Below are 22132 nucleotides of genomic sequence, written 5' to 3'. Positions count from 1 at the left end.
ACCTCTTAAATACTCATTTATTATATTTATTTGTTTTTGTTTTCAAATTATGTTTATTATTAAGCATCGTGCCTTATTTCAACTGCGGTCATAATGAGTCTTTAATTTTCTTTACCTTTGTTATAGTTTTTAGCTTCAATTTCCCGTTTGTTCGCACAATGCATACGTGGAGGTAAAACAAACCAAGATGATGTCATACTTGATCAATAGCGTCATTCGTTTTGCTATTAAAAGTGTCTTTCGCTTCCGCTTGTTTCATTAAAATGTCATTATTCTTCACGGTCAGCTACGTAAGCTGCTGCACTTTAATTAAATTTAATTTCATTAAAATCGCGTCCTTCATTTGCAGTTACAGCACTAGTTTGACCCCAAAATTTTTTTGTTAGTGTGACGTCTAAAATTCATCCATTGGTTTAACATTTTTCAAATTGATGTCAACAGTAATATTGGTATATCTGGAGTTGAAAATTACAAATTTGTCAAATCAAACTTCATTATAACATTAACACAGCTAAAATTGTTTAGAGACTGGTTGGGCATATTTTATTGGTGGTGACGCTCAGTCTGCCCTCTAGTGTTCGGTACTAAAAAAACATCAAGAAAAAGACTTGTGGGGGAAAAAGGAGGCAAGTTGACATTGTGATATTTGGTCGACCCTTTATTAGATGTTAATGAAATCCACAATGAAACAAAATCATTTACTCAGGGTGTACATAAAATCAGAACACACACGGCTACTTCGAGTGAGATTGGGACAACCAAGAGGAAGGAATGAAATGACTGAAAACTTTTCAGTGCAGGGTCATCCCCCCCAATTAAAAAAAAATATGACCCTCACTGAATGCATTTTTTTTCTTGCCGTTTCTTTTTCGTTCAAATGCAGCATAAGAAAATGGAAGAATTTCACGGAGAAAGGTGAGACGCGTTACTTTCAACGAAGCGCTTCATGACTTATTTTTGATGACAAACTTTTTTTTGTCATAAAGAGACCACCCGTTGAAACGTCGGCTCCCAACCACAACACTCCAAACTGTCTCAAAATACCTTCTGACTGATCAATCACATCACTCAAAACATTTTTGATACCCCCCCCCAAAAAAAGGTGGACTGACTTTTGCAAGCTGTATTTTCAGACTTCCTTTTTTTTTTTTTTTTAACCCAGGCGTCCAGTGAAAAACAAACATGCAAAATTTGACATGATTGACTTTTCTCCACATACCCTTGAGGGCTTACAAGCGCCAAGGCATTGCATAGAAACCTTGGCGGCTTTTGAGAAGCGTGCCACTTGACATTGCTTATGCAGTCTTCAATGGCTTTTTCTCTCTCTCTCTCTCTCTCCCTCCTCTCCTAAAACTATATATAACTCCAAATAAAACCAGTCATCTCTGTGGCTTGCTTGGAAATAATGTCAATGCGTAATCTACAAATTGACCCCCCTGCCACATCTGATTGTAGATCACATTTATGAAAGTGTATGAAAAAATTCCTGAGTGTCTGATGACTGCGAAAGACAGGCGGGCGAGACCCCGAAATTGGCGTTAAGGCTTCCAAACAAGGAAGCCGTTTCGACAAGTGGGGGCTTCGACCCTGCCATGCGTTATGAACACTACATTGACACATTCATTTCCAAGCAACGGCGCACTGATGGGAAGTTTGTGCTTGAGAATCATGGTTAGGATCTTATTAAAAAAAAAAAAAAAAAAAAGCTTGGCCAATTTTTCTTCTAATGAAACAAAATTGGGAAAGACAGGCAGCCTTACTAAATGCTAAACAGGAAAAAGCTTTTACCCTGCTGATTTGTTTTTTTTTTTAAACTGTATTTTCAATCAGCAACACGCAAGTCGCAACAAGGCTCAATAAAATACACTTGAACCATCAAATCCAATTTGTTTTTTTTTTGTTTTTTTTTTTAAATGTATTTGCTTTTTTTGTTTTGATTTGAACAAACTTACATGCGTACGTATTCACCATTCAAGTTGAATCACTTATTGTGACAAGTTCGTTGTTCACGCGCATCAGAATATGACTCAATGCTTCAACAAGATAAATGGACCAAATAAAATGAGATAAACACACCATACGTTGAAAAAAAACAACAACCGCAACTTGTAGTGTAATTATGGCATTTTGTTTTTTAGGTTTAACCATGTTCATATTTGGTTGCACCAACACAAACTCAGAGTCATTTGTTTGTTTTGCCCCGTGACTACGAACTGAAAAGAAATGCTTCTCCACCATTCAAAAAGTTACATTAAAGTGAAATAACCAAATAAGAAAAGTACAATCAACAGTAATCAGGGAAAAAAAATTGTCTCCTTTTCATAATTTTGGAAGAAAAAAAAAAAAGGATGGATTCAGACTGTCTGGACTACAAAAAAAAAAATACACTTCCGTATTACTACAGCCACATTATGAAAAATATTTATAGCACCGATGTTGAGTACAACAGAAGTAACAAAAGGATTTATTTAAAAAAAAAAAAATCATCTTCAGATATTTTTGTGGGTCGTAATCATTTTTTTCCCCTCGCCAAATTATTTCAGAGAATCGCAGTTTGGATCGGTATGTGATATTTATTTTTTCCTCTTTGTTTTTGCTCACAAACCTTACTTGACAACTAGACTTTCGAAAACTATTTTTTTTTTCATACGCTGGGGCAATTCAACTTTCCAAAAAAAAAAAAAAAAACTGCACACATTCTCTACTTCTTTCATAACAAACTAAAGAAAATAGAAGCTCACCACGAAAAAGAAAAAATCTCAACATCTGGTCTTTCTCAAGAAAAGATGAAGAGTAGCGCATGGGATTGCGGTTGATTTATGCAGCAATGCGGTATTTGTTTTTGTTTATATTTTTAACAGGGGGGGGGAAGGAAAAAAAAAAAAAAAAAGGAGTGAGACTGGCCGGACAAACGCACATGCACAACCATTCGCGTGCAACCAACTATCCAGTATTGAAATTGAAAAGCAAGGTGGTGGAAGCAGAACTGAAACAAAAGTAGTAACCTCGTAGCTGCATCAGATATTCTAAATGGAAATCTGGCATCATCACTCAAACACACTTTTTTTTTTTTCTCATCTTATTTGAACGTATTTTGTCACCCCCCCGCCAATCTGATTGATTACACAAGCACGGAGTTAGTAAATGAAAACTCAGCAGTTACGCTCGTGTCGGCGGAGTCGGTGGAAAGCGAGAAACGAGCCCACGTGAAGAGGTTTTTGTGGCTCTTGAGATGAACCTGAAGAGAAAGCTGGTGGCGGGCGGTACAGTCGCCAAAACTCTGCAACCTTGCCAACGCAAGTCCGGTGCGAAATGAAGAACTCAAATGTTGCTGCTCCCTAGATAGGGGGGGGACAGACAAAAAAAAACAAAAGCTCAGTCACGTCTCAAGACTTCGCTGTGTTCTGGAGGCGTACCTGTACACTGTGATCCGGGGAACAAGGGTGGGCAGAGTGTGTTTTGCCACCAGCACTCATCGTCCTGGTTTCCGCTCACTCCCTGTCCACTTAGCAGAGGGAACTAAACACAAAGCGGACCAAAGCGTTATGCGATAAGAGCCGGCTCGCGTGGCGCCGTCGGGTAACGCGACTCACCTCCGGCACATCTCTGACAAAGTCGTACGCGATCCCGTATTTGGGTATTTGGCCGGCCGTCGCGCACGAGTAGCTCGGTTTTTCCACCGGAGACTCTTCTTTTTGCGACGGAGCGGCCGAGGTGTCCGTCTGCCCGTCTGCGGTTGATCCGTGTTCCGCCGCCTGGCAGTCCAAACATTTTTCTTGCTCGGCAATGGGCAGAAGGACGCTGGGGCCTTCCTGTGAATCCAGAGAGGTCTGGGCACTCTTCTCCATGCCAGACTTCTTCAACCTGGGCAGGAATTTGCCAGATTCCAGTTCGGACTTTCCGTAATACGGGCCTTCGCATTCGGCGTCCTCCTCCAGTGGTTTGAGATCGGCTTGAGGATCGTCAAAAACGTCCACCGGTGCCAGGGCGGGGAAACTCGCCTCCTCTTTGTCGGTCTCGGCCTCCGAATCGCTCACTTCCCCGGGAGACAACTCTGAGGCCGATATGGGCCGGAAATGAGTCCTGGGGGAAATGCGAATGGCCCGGTACTGCGTTTGCTTGATGCCGTAAATTTGCGGGCAGAAGGCTTCGCTCTCCGAGTCGGAGCAAAGGATGGATTTCGGCTTGAAGCCCGGGCTGAAGGAAGCCATGTCCTCAGGCTCAAAGGAGCACTCCACGTGAAGGACTTGCGAGAAGGGATTGTTCAGGTCGAAGGAGGCAAACGGGTATTCTAAACGTTGCTCCTCGCTACGCAAGCCGTCGTAGGATCCCAGCAGATCTTCCCGGAAGATGAAAGAGAATCCCTTGTTCAATTTGTCTCGGCTCGCCGCCACGGCGCGCTCGCTTTGGCCGAAGGACACGAGGGGCCTCCACAGGCGCCGGTGTCCCGGAGCAAAGCAGCCGCCCTTGTTCACCAACACGTCTGCGCCGGTGATTGTGAGCATTTCGGAACTGGAAGCGGCGCCCGCCGCCGCCGCCGGCGACTGCAGCAAGCCGTGCCGAGATTCGTTTGGTGGCACCACGGGCCAATTCTTATCGCAGCTCAACGTCGCGAACTCTCCGTACACGCCGCCGATGATAAAAGACGTTCCGTCTTTATCTGATCTCAAGTCCCAGGGCTTGGACGGAGTCATATAATCGCCGGCGCCGTCTAACTTGGAGAGTTTGTTTTTGGCCAAGTCCTGTTCTTGGTTCTTGCCCTCCCAGAGGTGGTACTCGGAGCGCTGCACAGCTTTTTTCTGAGGCGGCTCGACGGGAACGCCTTTGGCCTGCACCTCCGGGCAGCTGCCGCAGTAAGCGCCCGAGTCTTCGGAGAATACATCCTCCTTCATTTTCTCGCCACCTTGCCTCGCCGCTGCCGCCGCCGCCGACTTGGCCTCGCCGACCGCGGACCAAATGTCTTTGATTATTCCTGAGCTGTACTCGCCCCTTTGTCCGTTTGCGTCGTCGGAGAAAACGCTCGTGCTGTACGGCTTACCCTCGTCCTCTTCCAATGCTATTCCGCAAAGGGACTCCAATTTCGATTTTTTGGTGTAAGTCCGGCAAGATGCTGTGCAAATGGCCGCCTCCTCACATTTGCGCCCGGAGTCCTGTTGCAGGAAGTCCAAGATTTCATCCTCCAGATATGTACCAGAAATAGGAGGGATGATACAATCAATTTCATCAGAGCCAATCGGAGCGGCGGGGTCCTCGGCCGCAATATTCCCGTGCTCGTTGTCGGAACGAGTCTCCTCCGAATGCGACCACGGACTACAAGTCCGAGTTGAAAGGTTGGAGCAGTGTTCAGTTTCATCAAAGGCACTATTTTTGGTCCATATTAGCAAACGAGACTGTTTGTTAGCTTGCGGGTCGAGACAGCTACATGAGTTGGCGGCGGCGGCGTTGCCTTCGTGAGCGACGGAGAACGAGTCGAGGGGAAGGGAGCGAGTGGGACTGTCGTACTGCAGCTCAAAGAGAGAGAAGCACGAGGAGGAGTTCAATCCGGACGGCTCGCCGGCGGTCTCGGCGTTTCCCGCCAAATTGCGCAGGGTCAAGGAAACGCTATCGAGGAGGGGGGAGAGCCGAACGGGCGAGTCGCCCAAGAAGCTTTCTCCGTCGATATCGTCTGAAGTCGACGGCGAGTAACATCCACAGACTTGAGCCATGCTGTCGAGATCCTCCACGAGGAACCCGGACGATCCCGGCGCTTCCTCCGCCTCTGCCCTTATTGCACTTTTCCCTTGCTGCTCGAAGCCATCTAACACTAAACGAGATTCTCTTTGCTCGTTGCTTTTTCGTCGAATCATGCTGAGGATCCGACTCTCTTGTAACGAGTCTGAGGCACTAGTATCCAATATGGATTGATAAATATCAACTTCGTAGAAGTCGGTGAATTCTGGCAGATGCTTGTCATCTAAATGTCCACCATCCTCTGGCTGAGGGCAGCTTGAGGTCCCGACGAGCGGCACGGCGGCGTCCTCCTCGGCTTCGCCCGTCGCTTCCACAAAGTGGCCGTCGACAAACGAGCCCGCGGCAAGGTATGTTCTCTGGTAGCTCTCGTTGGCCACGCAGATTCCCTGGATTCTCTCCGGCAGCGAGGCCGCGTCAGCTGACGAGGCAAAGTCTTCAGGGGATCCTACTTTGCTTCGATACTTTGTCTCCAGCTTGCTTTGCTCGCTGCTGAAAGGTACAAAATAGTCGGTGATGGGCTCCGTGTACCAAAGCGGCTCCTCCATGTATTCCTTTGCGTTCCTGTCCTCCACCCTCATCTCGTTTGCTGGCGGCCAGACCGGCTCTTTGTGAATCTCTTTAAGGGACCTCCGGTTCTTTTTGTAAAGCTGCAGCGGTTTGCCCGTCCCCCCCGCGTTCCGTTGCTCCTCTTTGTCGACAGCCTTGGACGCGAGCCTGGGCTGTCCGCTATTGCGCTGTCTCTTACTCTTCCCGAGCTCTCGGGATTTGTGCCTGACCCTAACCGCCTTGCTTCGGAACGACTTGTCGCCCTGGTTGCCGCTCGAGCTCGAGCCCCCCTCGCTAGAGCCTGAAGACCAGGACCGGGCCCGATATTTGCCCTCGGACCTGTGTCTCGCCTGTCGCTTGGAGTGGACCGTGTTCTTCTCCTCTGCCGCCGCGCCGCCGTGGTATCGGTTCTCTTTCTCCTTCTTGCTTCGGCGATGCTGGCCTCTCTCGTTTGCCACGCCCGTGATGGTGGCGCAGGCTTCGGGGTTCCGCTCCTTGGCAGCTTCGCCTTCGCTGTTGCAATCTTTTGGGGATGACGTGTCCGTGCTGGTCTGCGGAGCGGCCGAGGATGATGAACTGGAGTACGCGCAGGCCTTGGCTTTGTTCCACACGGTCATGATCTCTTGGAGACAAACAGGCTTCTCGGACAAAGGTGGGAAAGCTTCGTAATACCTGAGACGCAAATCGAGAAGCAAAGTCAGACGAGGGTCGCGGTTTTTGCAGGGAAATGTTGAAATCCCCCAAAATTTGTCACGCAACTTACATTTCCACCTGGTCCTTTGAAGAGGGGGACTCGGCTCGTTCGGGAGAATGAGCACCGTCAGACTTTTTTTGGATCTGTTTTTCCTCTGTAAGACAAAAAACATGAAGATATGCACACACATGGGTTCTAGTACACACAATCAAACAAACCTTTCTGTTTGTTTTGAATGTCGCGAAGTTTGGAGCAAAGCTCCTCAACCAGGCTTTCGATTCCAGAGTTCTGAAAATGCACAAAAAAAAAAAGGACATGTCGGCTTTAGTAGTGTCGTGAATAAAAAAATAAAATAAATTAAACCCGGGTCATCACGTTATTCCTTTGTGACTTTTGAGCAAAACAAAAGGTAAGCCAACTTAACGCTAGCAAATATCTTATAGTTTGCTCTACGCCGATGTTTGCCTTGACATCATCGTGCGAATGCTGTTCAGCTGACTGCCGCAGTCCCACGTAGCATGTGCTGGTTAAAAAATAGACAGTGCAGTCTAGTCCGCTCCCAAGAGGGCTTGTTGCCAAGACCCCCCCACCCCCATACAGCCCGTCCGGACCCCTAGAACTTTTCCGAACTCGGATTACGCCACATAGCTAGCCGCGGCTCGACATTCACGTGGCGCTATTAACTTCAAGAAGAAGTTCGAATATGTATTTGGAGATATTCTCCAGATACAGGAGGCTCGATCCGAGCAGCGCTTACTTCATCAGATGCAGAACGAAGACATTGCACCGCCGCTTGTTTCTTCATTTCCTCCAGACTCAGGTCGGTCCCTCCCTTCTTCTTACTCTTGCCCCATTTCTTGCCAGGTCCCTTCTCCCAGCCCAAAAAGATGTCGTTCTCCTGCCAAACAAAAGGTGGAATGTTTGAGCGCATAGCAACGAGCGTGCAACAAGGTCATATCTGATAACGTTACTTGAAGGTAGTCCTGCAGGTCATAGTCGTAGCTGTCGTGCAGGAGGAGGCTGAGGACGTAGCGGGTGTAAATCATGGCGTCGATCCCGCACTTCTCCAGCTCCTGGCCCAGCCAGCTTTGCACTGGGCCCAGCGACTGGAGCAGGGACATCTCTGAAGCGGATAGTGGGCCCGCGAGCGGGTAGAGGCAAGAGAGGTTCTCGGGAGGAGCACGACCGTCTGAATCGGTGCTCACGGGACGCATGAGACCTCAGGTGTTGGTTATTCTCAGGTGGACTGGCATTGCGATGAGATGTTTGTCGGAGATGAGCGAAGAGAGAGCGGGACCTCTGGAAGGTTGGGCAGATCACTCCAGCGAGACGCTCCGAAGGGGTTCTACGTGAGGAGGCATGTGGGATTCCTTTTCCCCTTTTTGGTTGCTTTCAGCAAAAAGGGTGGTTTTACTCGTCAGGCATGGCTTATGGTGCTGATGGATCTCATCTGCACAGCAAAACACAAGCGGTGTTTGCGTCACACGTCCATGTTGCAACAATCGCTTCACCAGCACCACCTGAAAAACGGCGAGAAGACTTGTCAGCGGCCCGGAATACTTCTCAGCGAGTCTTCAGCGAGGAATATATCACAAAAGGGTTATTCAGAATTATACAGCCTGGAGGCAGACTGCCAGAAACAAGTGCTTCTTACAAATATGCAGTTTAATTTAAAAAACAAAAAAAAGCAACATCATCTAAGCGTTTGAATCGATTTTGGAACGCAACACACGCTAATGTGTTAATTAAAAGGGAAATAACAGACAGCAGTGACGCTGCTGAGATTTCCTTTGAAAACAAGTGGCAAAAAACACTTCCCTGTCAGGAACATATGTTTTGGATCCTTACATCAGGTACATAAGAAGCAAATGGTGGTTGCCATGATGTGATTTGCTTATGTAGCTGTCAATCAAGGAAGGCCTATTAAGGGTTACCCATTGTGAGGCGTCAAAAGGGCAAAGCTAAGAAGCTTAACTGTGTGCAGCAGCCCAACACAGTTGCATGAAACTCCCGACTTAAATTTCCTCCGCTGGCCTAAACTGCGTAAAGGCTGAAGGCTTTGGCACGACAAATGTCCGCGTTCCAAAATTTCCCACTTTTCCCAGAAGTCCATTTCTCCAAATTCCAGTCACATTTACAAATCCGTGAGATATATTATGTATTTCCCTCCAGCTTCCAAATTTGTTTTGCCTCAAACAATTCCAACTTCAAAATATTCACCCCATTTGGGATAACCTGAGGGGGAGGGGTGTGTGTGTGTGTGTGGGGGGGGGGGGCACTTAAATGTTCACACTAAATTTATTTGACGTGCTTATCTCGTTCCTCCATCTTAATTTGAGGTCTCATATTCTACATTTCAACAATCGCTTCACTTCCACAACATTTACATGTATTTTGCACATTCCTAACTGCCAAATATGATTGAACAATTATAACTCAACTCGTGCGCCACTCTTTTTTTTGGGGGGGGGGGGAGTTCGGACGCTGTGACTAATATTTTATTTAGCTCGCAGCATACTTCAACTTTGTACATCGACAGCCTCCGGGCCCAAATACAATCCAACCCAACAGTATTTTGTTTTCAATATGCGATTTCGCCCGGTTGTTGCATAAAACAACATCTTATAATGTGTCCGCATTGGTTTGTAGTCAAACATGGTTAGCTGGACCACCGACCTTTAATGTTAGCTCACCAGCTAATCACGTTGCACATCAAGCTAGGTCGTCTGGTTCAATCGCCCAAGTCATATCGAAAACACAAAGGTCACTCCCGACAAGTCCGCGGCTACTTTTTCCGCGATATTTTTCGCTTTCACTTTGCCGTTTGTCCGGCGAATGACTTGATCGTGCTCGGTGACATTCGAGCTCTCGAGCGCAACCGTCAAGCTAGCAGGGGCGACCCGGTGACATTAGGCCAAGTCGTTTACTTGAAAGTGGGCCACCACAGCATCCAAAATGTTGCGGGAGGTTAAAAAAGTGTGCGATCCGATCGGAGCGCCAGCTTCCAAAGTGGGGTCGTTGTTGCGGGGACGAGGAGGAGGAGCTGCTCATGGAAGGCTAAACCGTTGAGGACTTGACAGTTGCTCTCTTCAAAAATGTGCGCCATGTCGTCACACAGTTAAAAGCAAACAACGCGCGCAGAATAAAAAAGCCACGACAACACACGAACGACGAGCCGCTCGACGTACCTGCGAGCGGGCTGAAGAGGAGAGGAACGCCGACAAGGGAGCGGCTACTTCTCTCTTGCTGCCGTTCCGAGCTCGGGCTCTGGAATCCGCTGCGGTAGCATAGCGTATCATGGACGCCGACGGAAATGGCGCTGTTTTCACGGCCAGTGCCACTTGAGCGGCGACTGGGAAAATGGCGACATTCGGGCTCAAGCGAGCGGAAGAGCGGTCCGTTGAGGGCCAGCTTGCGCCAGAGCCAAAATGGCTGTCACAGGAAACCAGTTTCAGTCAGACGACGGCGCTTCATGCGCCACCTCCTAAGTTGGTATCTAGGCAACGGGGCAAACCTCCGCCGTCCTGTTAACAGATACGGGCTCCTTCCGCCAGGGTATTGCATCAGAAACACAAGTAGTACGTACGCCAAACACCGGTCATCATCATCATATACATCATCATGACGTCGTCGTCATCACATTATCATAATTCCATTTGGTCAAATCAATTCATTTTATTCTTACTCAAAATTAGAACTAGAGCTAAACATACGTATCATGTGTACCCCTACAGTACCCCGATGTGCCATTTTTTTTTCATGTTTCTACCTAAATATTTAATACTGAGGAAACTAATCAAATTTACTTTAAATCACATATAAATCCATTGTGACTAGCTAGAAGAGAATTTCTAATTTATGTGATTGGTAATTGCATCATTTATGGGAAATTACTTTTATTTGAGAACGAGCTCCCTACTACTTATAAGTGTCTCTTATTTATATCCTCATTTCTTTAGTCATACATTTTTAAATAACCACTGTTGCACAATTGTAGGTGTCTTAAGTTTCTGGGAATATTGTTACTATTTTTATTTTTGTGGGGAAATCACCACCTGACCTGTCAGGTGGCACGCTTCATGTGACACAATGACTCAAGGCCATAAGTGGCTTGTTTTGATTGTTGTAAAAATCAACCACCAAGCCAAGGTCTCTTGTGGCTAGTTACCAGGGTAACTTGAGTAGGTATTGACTCACGAGTCTGATCTGGATCTGGCACCCTGAGCCCTGCAGCCAAAGGTCAATAAAGGTCAAACACCTTATTGATCGCGAGCACCACACGCAGATGCGTGATGATGAGGACACGTGGCCTTTGCCGATATATATCTGCAAAAACAAATCACTGAAGTCCAATAGATCACAACGATTTTTTAAAATCGATTATGAAGCGCAGCACTGCTCAGGGACGTTGACTTTCACAACACGTGTTCATTAAAATGATCCATTGGAGCAGATGGCATGTAGTTCAAGGGTGCCCGGTAAATCCTCTTAGAGGAATTTTTGTGACAGGAACCAGCAGGTGGTATTCCGTGTCTGAGAAAGCAAAACAAATAGTGTTTGGGAAAAAAATGAAAAGTTAAAATGTTCAATTCTAGCTATTTGTTATATCCACCTTTGTAATGACATTATATAACTTTTGCTTCTTACCTACTGATGCGTCCATGTTTTTTTTTTTTATTATTATTATTTGCGCACTGGCCAGCAAATGGCAGACTTTGGACTACAATGACTCTGCATTATAAAGTCAATCAATTACCAACCAATCTCATCAGTGGCTTTTTATTGAACAAAGCAGCCAGTGATCATAGCTGTTTAGCATTGAAAATCCGCTCAGGCATGCACAAAAATGTCTATCACTACCTCTCAATTTGAGTTTGATCCTGATAAAGACATCCCAGAAGCTGCATTTGTTCACAGGGTGTCTGATATAGAAGTTGAAAGTCTCCTCGTCATGTGATTGTTGTGAATAAGTGGGCCACTCATTCGAATTTTAATTACGTCACAGTCAAAGCGGCGGGATGGGGGGGGGGGGTGATTGCGTCACGTGGTGCACAGAGTATGCGTTATCAGGACATTCCATGCGTGCGTGATCTCTCAATGCAAAACCTTTGCGACCCCGTGATGCAACAAGCAAAGTCGTCTTGATAAACTCACGTCTGCGGCGTCGCCGTGACAATTCAAATAAGAGCCTTTTTGCAACGTTTCTGAACTAATTGAGCGGCAAGGAGGCCTGCTGTATGTGGGTCAAAGGTGAGCGCCTAAGAGTGGCACCTTTGTGTTTGCGCTACGACCACAAGAACAGTATGACTTGACCTGAGTCGAACTTAAGTCATCAATTTTAGGACGCTAACCTCCATCCTAACCTGTTAAATTGTCACACCCAAAAAGCACAAACTAAACATAAAACAAAAAATACTGCATCCCACTTTGTGTATTAAAACAAAAACAACAACACATACTTACCCTTTCAGTTTGTTAGCTAAATGCTAACGCTAATTAGCCATTGCTAAGAATGAACACAAACTACACTATGTTCTTTATCCTCGGCACTCGAACTAATTGAAACGTGTTTCTCATACTGCCCCCTGGTGGCCGCACGAGAAGGCACAACATAGCTTGACTTCAAACTTGATTTGCTTATTTCTTTTCCCACAGTAACTCCATTGTTAACACCTCAGACATAAATACTATTATTTACACATACAAATTATGAGAACAACCCAACATCCTGTTTGACGGAATGCCTCCGCAATGGCAGCTTGAAAGGAATCTGCGGAATGGCAGGAAGCACCATAACAAAGGCACGCAGGCAGTCAGGTGACCCATCTGAGCAGACAGGTTAAAGGTTACCCGATTGCCTATGACAGCACACCCAGACTGACTCACAAGTTACTCACCAAACAACTACTTTACACTTTGACCTCCTTTATGCCAAACAGGACTACAAAGAGAATCAAAGTGTTGTAGAAAGTCTTTATTGTGATCACCTTAATCCCAGTCAAACCTCGTGTAATGTACACCGCACACACACAGAAGGAGAAAAGGGTGAGGTTGGTGACCTCACAAGCCGATTAATCGGTTTGCTGATTTTTCATTTGATGCAAACCGGATATTCGCCGCTAGAGGGCAGCACAGACACCCTATAAAGAAGTCTTGGTCAACTTTTAGCCAGGGTCCATATTTTACATTTGAAAAGTCACGCAAACAAACTAAAAAAAATTATAAAAAAGTATGTGATGAAATTATATTGTCTGAGTTTACTCCAATTTACCAACACTAGCGGTGTGGGTAGCGTTAGCAAGCGAACCATGATTCAAATAAATGAGCTCAAGTGCTCTGGTTTTGTAAGTCTTCCAACATGTAAAGTGTTTTTTACTGGAATCGATTTATAGCCTCTAATGATCATAAAAAGAGAAGTCATGGTTGTTTTCTGAGCTAATCTACTGTGAGCATGTTGTTTGTTTGGCTTTGCCTCATTCACTTCCTGCCTCGTTCACACCATTTAGCTTGTTTGTGGCTAACACGAATGTTCACTGACGCAATGCGTGTAAAGAAATGACCATGACTTTTCATTCAAGTACTGGAATCAGTTTTATTCAGCGCAAGCCGTTTTGAAGATGCAGGCCAAGCAGGACATGGCGACCATAAACTCCTTGAAGTCCATCTCGCCATCTCCATCAAAATCCAGCAGAAGTGTTTGCCCCTCGGGGTTTCCCTGTGCTGCCTGAATGCATAAAAAAAACTATAAGTGGGGGAAAAAAGTTGCTCAAGAACTAAATAACTTGAGTGACTTCTGATTTATTAGGGCAGGGGTGTCAACCTCGTTTTTTGGGCGGGCCAAAAGTAGTCATAGCTTCTTTCGTAGGGCCATTATGACTAAATAAATGTATGAGCACCTCATATTATATACAATAAAAGCTACAAAACAAACTGACAAATATTATTAAAAGTGAAGACATTTTGCAATTCTAGTAATGACACACGAATTGGATGCACAATTTGTCTTCGCGGACCACATAAAATTTCGTGGCGGGCCGTATCTGGCCCCCGGGCCTTGAGTTTGACACCCATCAGAAATGGGTAATAGTTCATGCGCTAATAATTAGCGCATGAACTATTACCCACTTCTCCTTGTTGAAGCATTATAATTATTGTCAAATTGATGCTAATTTTTATTAGCCTGTCTTTGGGGTTTCATAGTATATTTTAGCATTAAGCTAAGATTTTATTTTATACAATTTTTTTTTTTACTTCACTTCATATTTATCTGCTCATATTGCAGTGATTTGTGACTTACCTCAAAAAGTTGGGGCAGCTCTTTCTTTACCAGCGTCCCGACTTCTGTCCTGTTCAGCGTGTCCTTCCTCCCCTCTGCACTGGCGTATTCATCAAAAACTTTGCAGAGAGCAAAAATGGCCAGCTCTAGACGAGTTGCTTTTAACTCAGACATTTTGGAAAGTGAGAGTCACCAGAAAGAATTTGCAGGAGACGAATTGCTGGAGCTTGTTTTGTACCTCCTTGGTGGAGCAAAGGTTTCCTTGGGCTGGGACCTGTTGAGTAACAATCAGGTTATTCTGGTTGAATTTCTTTTTTTTTTTTTTTAAGTATTAGAAATATCATAAACTGGAAATATAACTGTTTATCATTTAAAGTACAATTAAAGCACAATTTTGTTCTTTGATTTGAAATGAACATTTATGTTGTCTAAATGTTTAAACAACCCCCCAACAATGCCATCAGAACTATAAGAAAGAGCAAAACTAATAAATATAATATAAATATAACAAATATATGTAAATATAATATAAATATAACCCAAAAATATATAAGAAAAATAATATAAAACCAATTTAAAAAGCACGCAGCACAATTTTTACCTCATTGGCCATATTAACGCAAAAGTCCACATTGTGCAAATATGTCAGCCATCTTTGATTTCCAGTAGAAATACATTGATGTGTAGTAGTTTTATTTGCATAAAAAAAAAAAAAGCCAGTGAGGATAATAAGAAGTATTTGTGGATTTACATGCTGGGAGGGTGCTATGATTAAATTAGTTTGCTGGTGAACAAGAAAAAAAACTTTTCAGATTAGCACTAAAGACACAGTTTCATGACCTTTATACACGTTAATGTTTGTTGTACTGTGTATTTTAATATTGTGTGATTGAATGCATGTAGACTGAATTATTTTCAAATACGTATCAGAAACAAGCTCTGCATTACCTTTATGGTCTTCAATGATGGAAAGAAGTTAAACCGCAGGTGTTTGTGAAAATATGTCATGAACGTGTTTTTTTTTTTTTTTAAAGTGTTATTTGTACGGTCCTGCCACATTCATTTCCTGTTTTGTTGAGACCGCTTAACTTTTTCGAGTGGCTGATGGCGTAAGGGTACGCTCGCTTGCCTGTCTTGTGTTCGATTCCGGTGTGCGTGTGAAACAAAAAATAAAACCTTTTTGTAGCTCATACTGTTTACTTAAAGCGAAATAGCCCCTTTCTTGTGCATTTGTAAAAAAAAATGACCCATCAGATTTTGTTCCAGTACTGAAATTAGTTTTATTCAGCAATCTCCACAAGGCCTTGTTGGAGGACCCGTCCTGAAGCTCTCACTTCTTGGAACAGTGAGCTTTGAAGATGCAAGCGAGGCAGGACAAGACGACCATGAACTCCTTGAAGTTCATCTCTCCGTCTCCATCAAAATCCATTAGAAGAGTTTGCCCCTCAGGATCGCCCTGTGCTGCCTGTCCGCACAATAAAATACGAGAAAATAATCCACACGAGAAAATAATGCAGAGAAACTTCTGATATATGACAGTCTGAAAGTTTTAACAGTGACGTAAATCTCAATTAGCCTGTCTATGGTGTTTCACAGTATATATTAGCATGAAGCTAATGACTCATACAAAACATTTAGATTATTTTAACCAATCCATTTTGTTCAGTCATGTTGGCATTACCTGGAAAAGATGGGGCAGCTCTGTCTTCACCAGTTTCTTGACCTCATTCTTGTTCAGGGTGTCCTTGTTCCCCTCTGCTCCGGCGTGGTCGCTAAAGACTTTGCAGAGAGTGAAAATGGTCTGCTCCAGCGGAGTTGGGTTGATCTCGCACATTTTGGAAAGGAACCTCAGCGTGTGTCGGGGCTGGGCTGGTGGAAGCTCATTTTATACGTACCTTAGTGGGACAAAAGTTACGATGGGCAGGGATCGGTTAGGCTACACATCAGGTTATTCTGGTTGACGTTTGTTATTAGAGGGACCATAAACTGGAAATATGACATTGATGATGATCGAAAAGAATAAAACAGACGCCCACTGTACACACCGTATAGAACAAAGACCTCGTTTATGGTGTTTACTTAACTGCTCGGGTTAAGGAGCGGCCTTTTTATTTCAGGGTGCTCGTATGACATGATTGATGTACAAAAGTAGAAAAGGCAAATTACAGAGTGGCTGAGAAAAAGTAAACGTGGGAAACCTTGCCTAAGTGACTAAACATTTTGGAAGTGAGTCCACCCCCCGCACCAATACAAGCTCAACTAAGCGTGTGTGTTACAAAAAGAAACTAGATGAAATGTCACAGGTGTTGTTTCCACTTCCTGTCACTGACCCGCCAGTGTCGGCCACAAACACACACTCGCACAATTTCCACTTGCCGCCATGGCCCGGAAATTGCATGACTCACTCATCAATTCAAAACTTCTGCTTCTTTGAATAAAAAAATATAACATTTAGAAACTCACAAGAAGTTTAGCAGGTGATGTTTCAGGATCACCCAAAAGTTTTTCGTAACCTTTTTGTGAGTATAGTACTTAGATCGGGGGGGTATATGCAACCTGTGCTCAAATATGTGTTTTGAGCAACTGTGTGTGAAAAAAAAAACCAGATGCAATTTAGATAGATAGGATAAAGTTGATAGCAAGATACAGCAAGCTTGATAGTAAGCTAGCTAGCTATCAAGCTATCTAGCTGGTTTACTATCAGCTAGCTTGATAGCTAGCTAGCTAACTAAAATGAATGGGATGGATGGATGGATGGATGGATGGATGGATGGATGGATGGATGGATGGATGGATGGATGGATGGATGGATGGATGGATGGATGGATGGATGCCAACAGTGCTTTGAGTCTTTAAGGTTGCTGCGCCTAATCAGTCGTAGTGACCAAGCCTTCTGATCCTTTCCTCACCCACTTTGCTTCAGCTCCACATGCTCAAAGTAATCAACGGATTCATACACGACCACTTGACGCTGAAACAGAGATGGAAGACACATGTGACACGGCTCGTGACCTTTCACCCCTCGGTCTGAGTGAACTCACCCATTCGGTCGAGCCTGTGGAGGAGCCGCCGCTGCTGCGTTTGTCCATGTCAGAGTCCAAGTTGGGACTCTCGTAAATCACCCGGGTGACTACATATTCACACAAACCTGGTTAGCGGCACTGATAATACGTCCAAAATAATTTCTAAAGTGTTTTTAATTAAAAAAAAAATAAATAAAAATTTGGGTCACTCGTAGCACAGTCTAAAAAAATAATGAAGACTAGCTCGGCAGCCATTTTGCGGAAACTATTCAGATTTGGTGCAGCACAATAACCATAACTTTGGCTTCCCTGTTTAAAAAAAAAAATAATAATTCAAAACTAGAAAAAAAAAATCACTGACCTTGTCTTTGCTTGAGTTTGCAGTAACAAGCGAGCGAGACCAGGAGCAGGAACCCCACCGAAGCCAAGGAACCCCCGAGCAGAGCCCAGTTAGGACTTGTGGATTCACCTGCATCATCTTACATGCAGAAAGTCATTTTCTGAACAATTAAAAAAAAGCAAATACAACCTTAAGCTTTGATTGCCTACCTCCCTCTGCGGTTCCACTTGAATTTTGGCGCGTTACTGTAACAACGGTACCGTTCCCATTTCCAGACATTAGATTGGGTATGTCCGCAGAGACGTTGCAAATGTATATGCCAGAGTCCTCTGTTGTGACGTTGGGCAAGTCTAACCACACGCACATCATGGCATCTTTTTGCAGAGCTGCAAGGCAATATTGTTTCTGGCATATTTTTAATTTCTTATATTGGATTTTGTTTTTCAGCCACTCGAACGTGACTCTGGAGAAGTTGCCTGTCCAACAGCAGCTGATATTGACCGTCTGGCCCTCAAGGACGGTCATGTTAGCACTCTGGCTCACATGCAAAGTGGACGCACCACCTGCAGGCAGCCAAGAACAAGGTCAGAATTTAAGTAAGCCAATGATGCTCACCCATCATCGAGAAGGTTCTACACGTTCTTTATAACGTCTACTTACTGCATGATGAGAGAGCGCAGTGGGAGGCGAGAAACAGACAGCTCAGCAGACCCCTCATGTTTCCACACTGCAAACAAGACTCTTGTCTCGACATCCTCTCGAAAACCCTCCCACCGCTTACACACATGTTAAGATGACAAGTTGGCCTTGTATAAGATTGTGTCATCACTTGGGGAAGGGGAGGAGGGGCGTTAAACAGTATATACACAAAATTAGTAGCCAAATGTAAGACGTGAACTTCAAATATATACATTGCAATGTTGTCAAATGGAATTTTCAAATTGCAAAGGCTGCAATTTGTCCCCAAAAATATCTATCTATCTATCTATCTATCTATCTATCTATCTATCTATCTATCTATCTATCTATCTATCTATCTATCTATCTATCTATCTATCTATCTATCTATCTATCTATCTATCTATCTATCTATCTATCTATCTAAATACTTATCTACAGTAAATCTGTAAGTTAAACTTATTTGTTGAAAAAATACTCAGGAAGAAGACCTTAAAAAAAACTCACATATTACATCGAAATCACATTATTGAGAGTAAAGAAAAAAAATATATTTTTTTTTAGCCCTTGTCTGTAATACAAATTGTTTAACGTGACTATAGTGATCCCCTCGCTACTTCGCGTTTCGTTTGTCGCGGCTCCACTACATTGCGGATTTTTTTTTCTAAATTAAAAAAACATTTAAAAGTCAAAATAAAACTTCTAAATCGAGGAAACGTGTCTAACCTTTAGGACAATGTAGTATTGCTCCAAATGTTCGTTTACATTCCTTTAGAAGGCATTTAAATTCAATTCTTTTGACATTTTGCTCACCAAAAACAAGTTTTAATGAATGTGAACTTTTAATGCATTTTATTCAGAAGGTTACTTTGAACCTTAAACGGCGGCGCGGCGGACTTATGGATTTTTACGGCCTCCGGCCTCTAGGGGGCGCTCTCGCAGGAAGCAAGAGCGAGACAGGCGAAGAAGAGATAGTGCGCCGAAGAAGACGCGCTAGTTTGTGTTTACATTTTGCGCATCAAGCAGAACGCGATCAAGACGGACATTACTGAAAGGAAGCCTTTATACACAAACCGTCATCATGGGGGACAAAGGAAATGCATACGTGTCGCTCGCTAGTTTAATGTAATTTAGCGCTTTGTGCATGAATAAGATTAGCATGAACAGACCCTCTTCACACTCGAAGAAATGCATAAAAGCGACGACGAAAGAGAGACTGAGAAAGTGTGAGGCGAAGGATATCTAAAGCTATTCCAATCGGACACTAAGGAGGAAGACTTTGATGGTTTCAGTGCACAGGAGGAAGATGAAGACGGCTCTTTTTTTTACTTTTACTGGTATGTACTTTTATGGTTGCAGGAAACGTGCAAGTAACATCTCAAAAGACCCTTCGCACCCAGGTTGCAGCCTGTTTGAACTACTCCCCTCCGGACGCCGTTATAGAGCTCTGTACACTAAAACCAGCAGACACAGAGACAGCTTCTTCCCCCAGGCTGTCGCTCTGATGAACTCACACCACTCTTAAGAGTCTCAGAGTCATTACTGTGCAAAAACATCCCGCTTGCCACACCTTTTTTGTCTACACTGTTTGTACTATGTGTCCTCTCTGCATCCATTGCAGCCTGGTCATCCTAGAAGAGGGACCCTCCCATCTGTGGTCTCTTCTCAAGGTTTCTCATTTCCCCTAGCTGGAGTTTTGAGTTTTTCCTTGCCCTCTTGGGAGTTTAAGATCAGGGGGTGTTTGAGAATATCTTTCGTTCTTCACATGTCCTGAGTGTTGTTGTTAGTCACCTAAATGTTGAACAGAGGCTGTGATTTACCGAAGTCAAATTCCTTGTTTGGCACGCTCAAACATGGCGAATAAAAAACTCTTGAATCTTGAATCTTGAATGTTTTTTTTTAACCAGCCCTGTTAGTGCTGTGCTACCGTATTGCTGCTGTATTGCTACTGTGTTACCGCCGCGTCTCAGTGACTTTGCTGTGTTACTTCCGTGTTGCTGCGGTATTACTGCCGCGTCACAGGCAGTGTTAGGAAAGAAACGTTAAGGTATGTTATTAAAGCTTTAAAAGAACTTTCTGTGTCCAGTCTTTCTTTGCTAATAACTCGCGCGCACACTTCCGCATTGCTGCGGTACTACTGCTGCGTCACAGGCAATGTTTAGAAAGACATGTTCAAGTATGTTATTAAAACGTTAAAAAGGCTTTGTATGTACTGTCTTTCTTTGTAAAAAACTCGCGTGCACGTGCGGCTTATAGTCCGGTGCGGCTTATGTAAGAAAAAAACTGAAATATCCCAGAATTTTAGGTGGTGCGGTTTATAATCCGGTGCGTCTTGTAGTCCGGCAATTACGGTACATATTCACACAAACCTGATAATACGTCCAAAACAATTTCTAAAGTGTTTTTAATTTAAAAAAAAAAAATTGCAATCTGTAAAATTGTACTTCCAAGAGCATTAAACAGCTTGAACATTTTTTTTCCAAAATATTTTATACTAAGTGTCTGCCAAATTGTGAAGAGACTTGAGTCAAACACGTCAAAACAAAAAAGCACACTCTAAAAAAATAATGAAGACTAACCCGGCAGCCATTTTGCGGAAACTATTCGAATTTGGTGCAGCACAACAACCATAACTTTGGCTTCCCTGTTTAAAAACAAACAAAAAATTTCAAAACTAGAAAAAAAAAATCACCGAACTTGTCTTTCTTTGAGTTTGAAGTAACAAGCGAGCGCGACCAGGACCAGGATCCCCACCGAAGCCAAGGAACCCCTGAGCAGAACCCAGTTAGGAATTGTGGATTCACCTGCATCATCTGACATGCAGAAAGTCATTTTCTGAACAATTAAAACAAAGCAAATACAACCTTAAGCTTTGATTGCCTACCTCCCTCTGCGGTTCCTCTTGAACTTTGGCGCGTTACTGTAACAACGGTACCGTTCCTATTTCCAGACATTAGATTGGGTATGTCCGCAGAGACTTTGCAAATGTATATGCCAGAGTCCTCTGTTGTGACGTTGGGCAAGTCTAACCACACGCACATCATGGCATCTTTTTGCAGAGCTGCAAGGCAAGATTGTTTCTGGCATATTTTTAATTTCTTATATTGGATTTTGTTTTTCAGCCACTCGACCGTGACTCTGGAGAAGTTGCCTGTCCAACAGCAGCTGATATTGACCGTCTGGCCCTCAAGGACGGTCATGTTAGCACTCTGGCTCACATGCAAAGTGGACGCACCACCTGCAGGCAGCCAAGAACAAGGTCAGAATTTAAGTAAGCCAATGATGCTCACCCATCATCGAGAAGGTTCTACACGTTCTTTATAACGTCTACTTACTGCGTGATGAGAGAGCGCAGTGGGAGGCGAGAAACAGACAGCTCAGCAGACCCCTCATGTTTCCACACTGCAAACAAGACTCTTGTCTCGACATCCTCTCGAAAACCCTCCCACCGCTTACACACATGTTAAGATGACAAGTTGGCCTTGTATAAGATTGTGTCATCACTTGGGGAAGGGGAGGAGGGGCGTTAAACAGTATATACACAAAATTAGTAGCCAAATGTAAGACGTGAACTTCAAATATATACATTGCAATGTTGTCAAATGGAATTTTCAAATTGCAAAGGATGCAATTTGTCCCAAAAAATATCTATCTATCTATCTATCTATCTATCTATCTATCTATCTATCTATCTATCTATCTATCTATCTATCTATCTATCTATCTATCTATCTATCTATCTATCTATCTATCTATCTACAGTAAATCTCTAAGTTAAACTTATTTGTTGAAAAAATACTCAGGAAGAAGACCTTAAAAAAAACCTCACATATTACATCGTAATC

The 22132-nt window shown here is 43.9% G+C and overlaps 2 protein-coding genes across 5 annotated transcripts; both read right to left on the bottom strand.

Annotated features, from left to right (window-relative positions):
* Positions 1-645: 645 nt before the first annotated feature.
* On the bottom strand, positions 646-10391 carry kiaa0232 (KIAA0232 ortholog). 2 transcript variants are annotated; one of them, XM_049756653.2, is made up of 8 exons: positions 10159-10391; positions 7942-8490; positions 7728-7868; positions 7189-7258; positions 7040-7124; positions 3594-6948; positions 3417-3519; positions 646-3338 (listed from the first exon to the last, which is right to left on the bottom strand). In XM_049756653.2, the coding sequence occupies exons 2-8, from the start codon at positions 8182-8184 to the stop codon at positions 3322-3324; spliced, it is 4014 nt and encodes a 1337-aa protein (XP_049612610.1). In that variant the 5' UTR covers positions 8185-8490; positions 10159-10391; the 3' UTR covers positions 646-3321. The 2 variants fall into 2 exon arrangements, with proteins under 2 accessions (XP_049612610.1, XP_049612621.1); XM_049756664.2 differs by having other exon boundaries at positions 7942-8420.
* Positions 10392-16311: 5920 nt separating this feature from the next.
* Positions 16312-21987, bottom strand: LOC125990513 (uncharacterized). 3 transcript variants are annotated; one of them, XR_007488978.2, is made up of 9 exons: positions 21623-21982; positions 21172-21525; positions 20985-21057; positions 18270-18385; positions 17819-18172; positions 17631-17747; positions 17288-17376; positions 17080-17217; positions 16312-16999 (listed from the first exon to the last, which is right to left on the bottom strand). XR_007488978.2 is itself a non-coding variant. In XM_049757801.2 (8 exons), exons 1-8 carry the CDS (start codon positions 21873-21875, stop codon positions 17152-17154), a joined length of 1413 nt encoding a protein of 470 aa, XP_049613758.1. In that variant the 5' UTR covers positions 21876-21987; the 3' UTR covers positions 16312-17151. The 3 variants fall into 3 exon arrangements, 2 of the variants coding, with proteins under 2 accessions (XP_049613758.1, XP_049613750.2); XM_049757801.2 differs by having other exon boundaries at positions 16312-17217; positions 17631-17738; positions 21623-21987; XM_049757793.2 differs by having other exon boundaries at positions 16312-17217; positions 21623-21738.
* Positions 21988-22132: the final 145 nt, after the last annotated feature.

The sequence above is a fragment of the Syngnathus scovelli genome, chromosome 1 (genome assembly GCF_024217435.2).
Source record: "Syngnathus scovelli strain Florida chromosome 1, RoL_Ssco_1.2, whole genome shotgun sequence".
In the NCBI taxonomy this organism is placed as follows: domain Eukaryota; kingdom Metazoa; phylum Chordata; class Actinopteri; order Syngnathiformes; family Syngnathidae; genus Syngnathus; species Syngnathus scovelli.
Note: the sequence above shows the minus strand (reverse complement) of the source record. Positions and strands in the feature narration are given on the sequence as shown.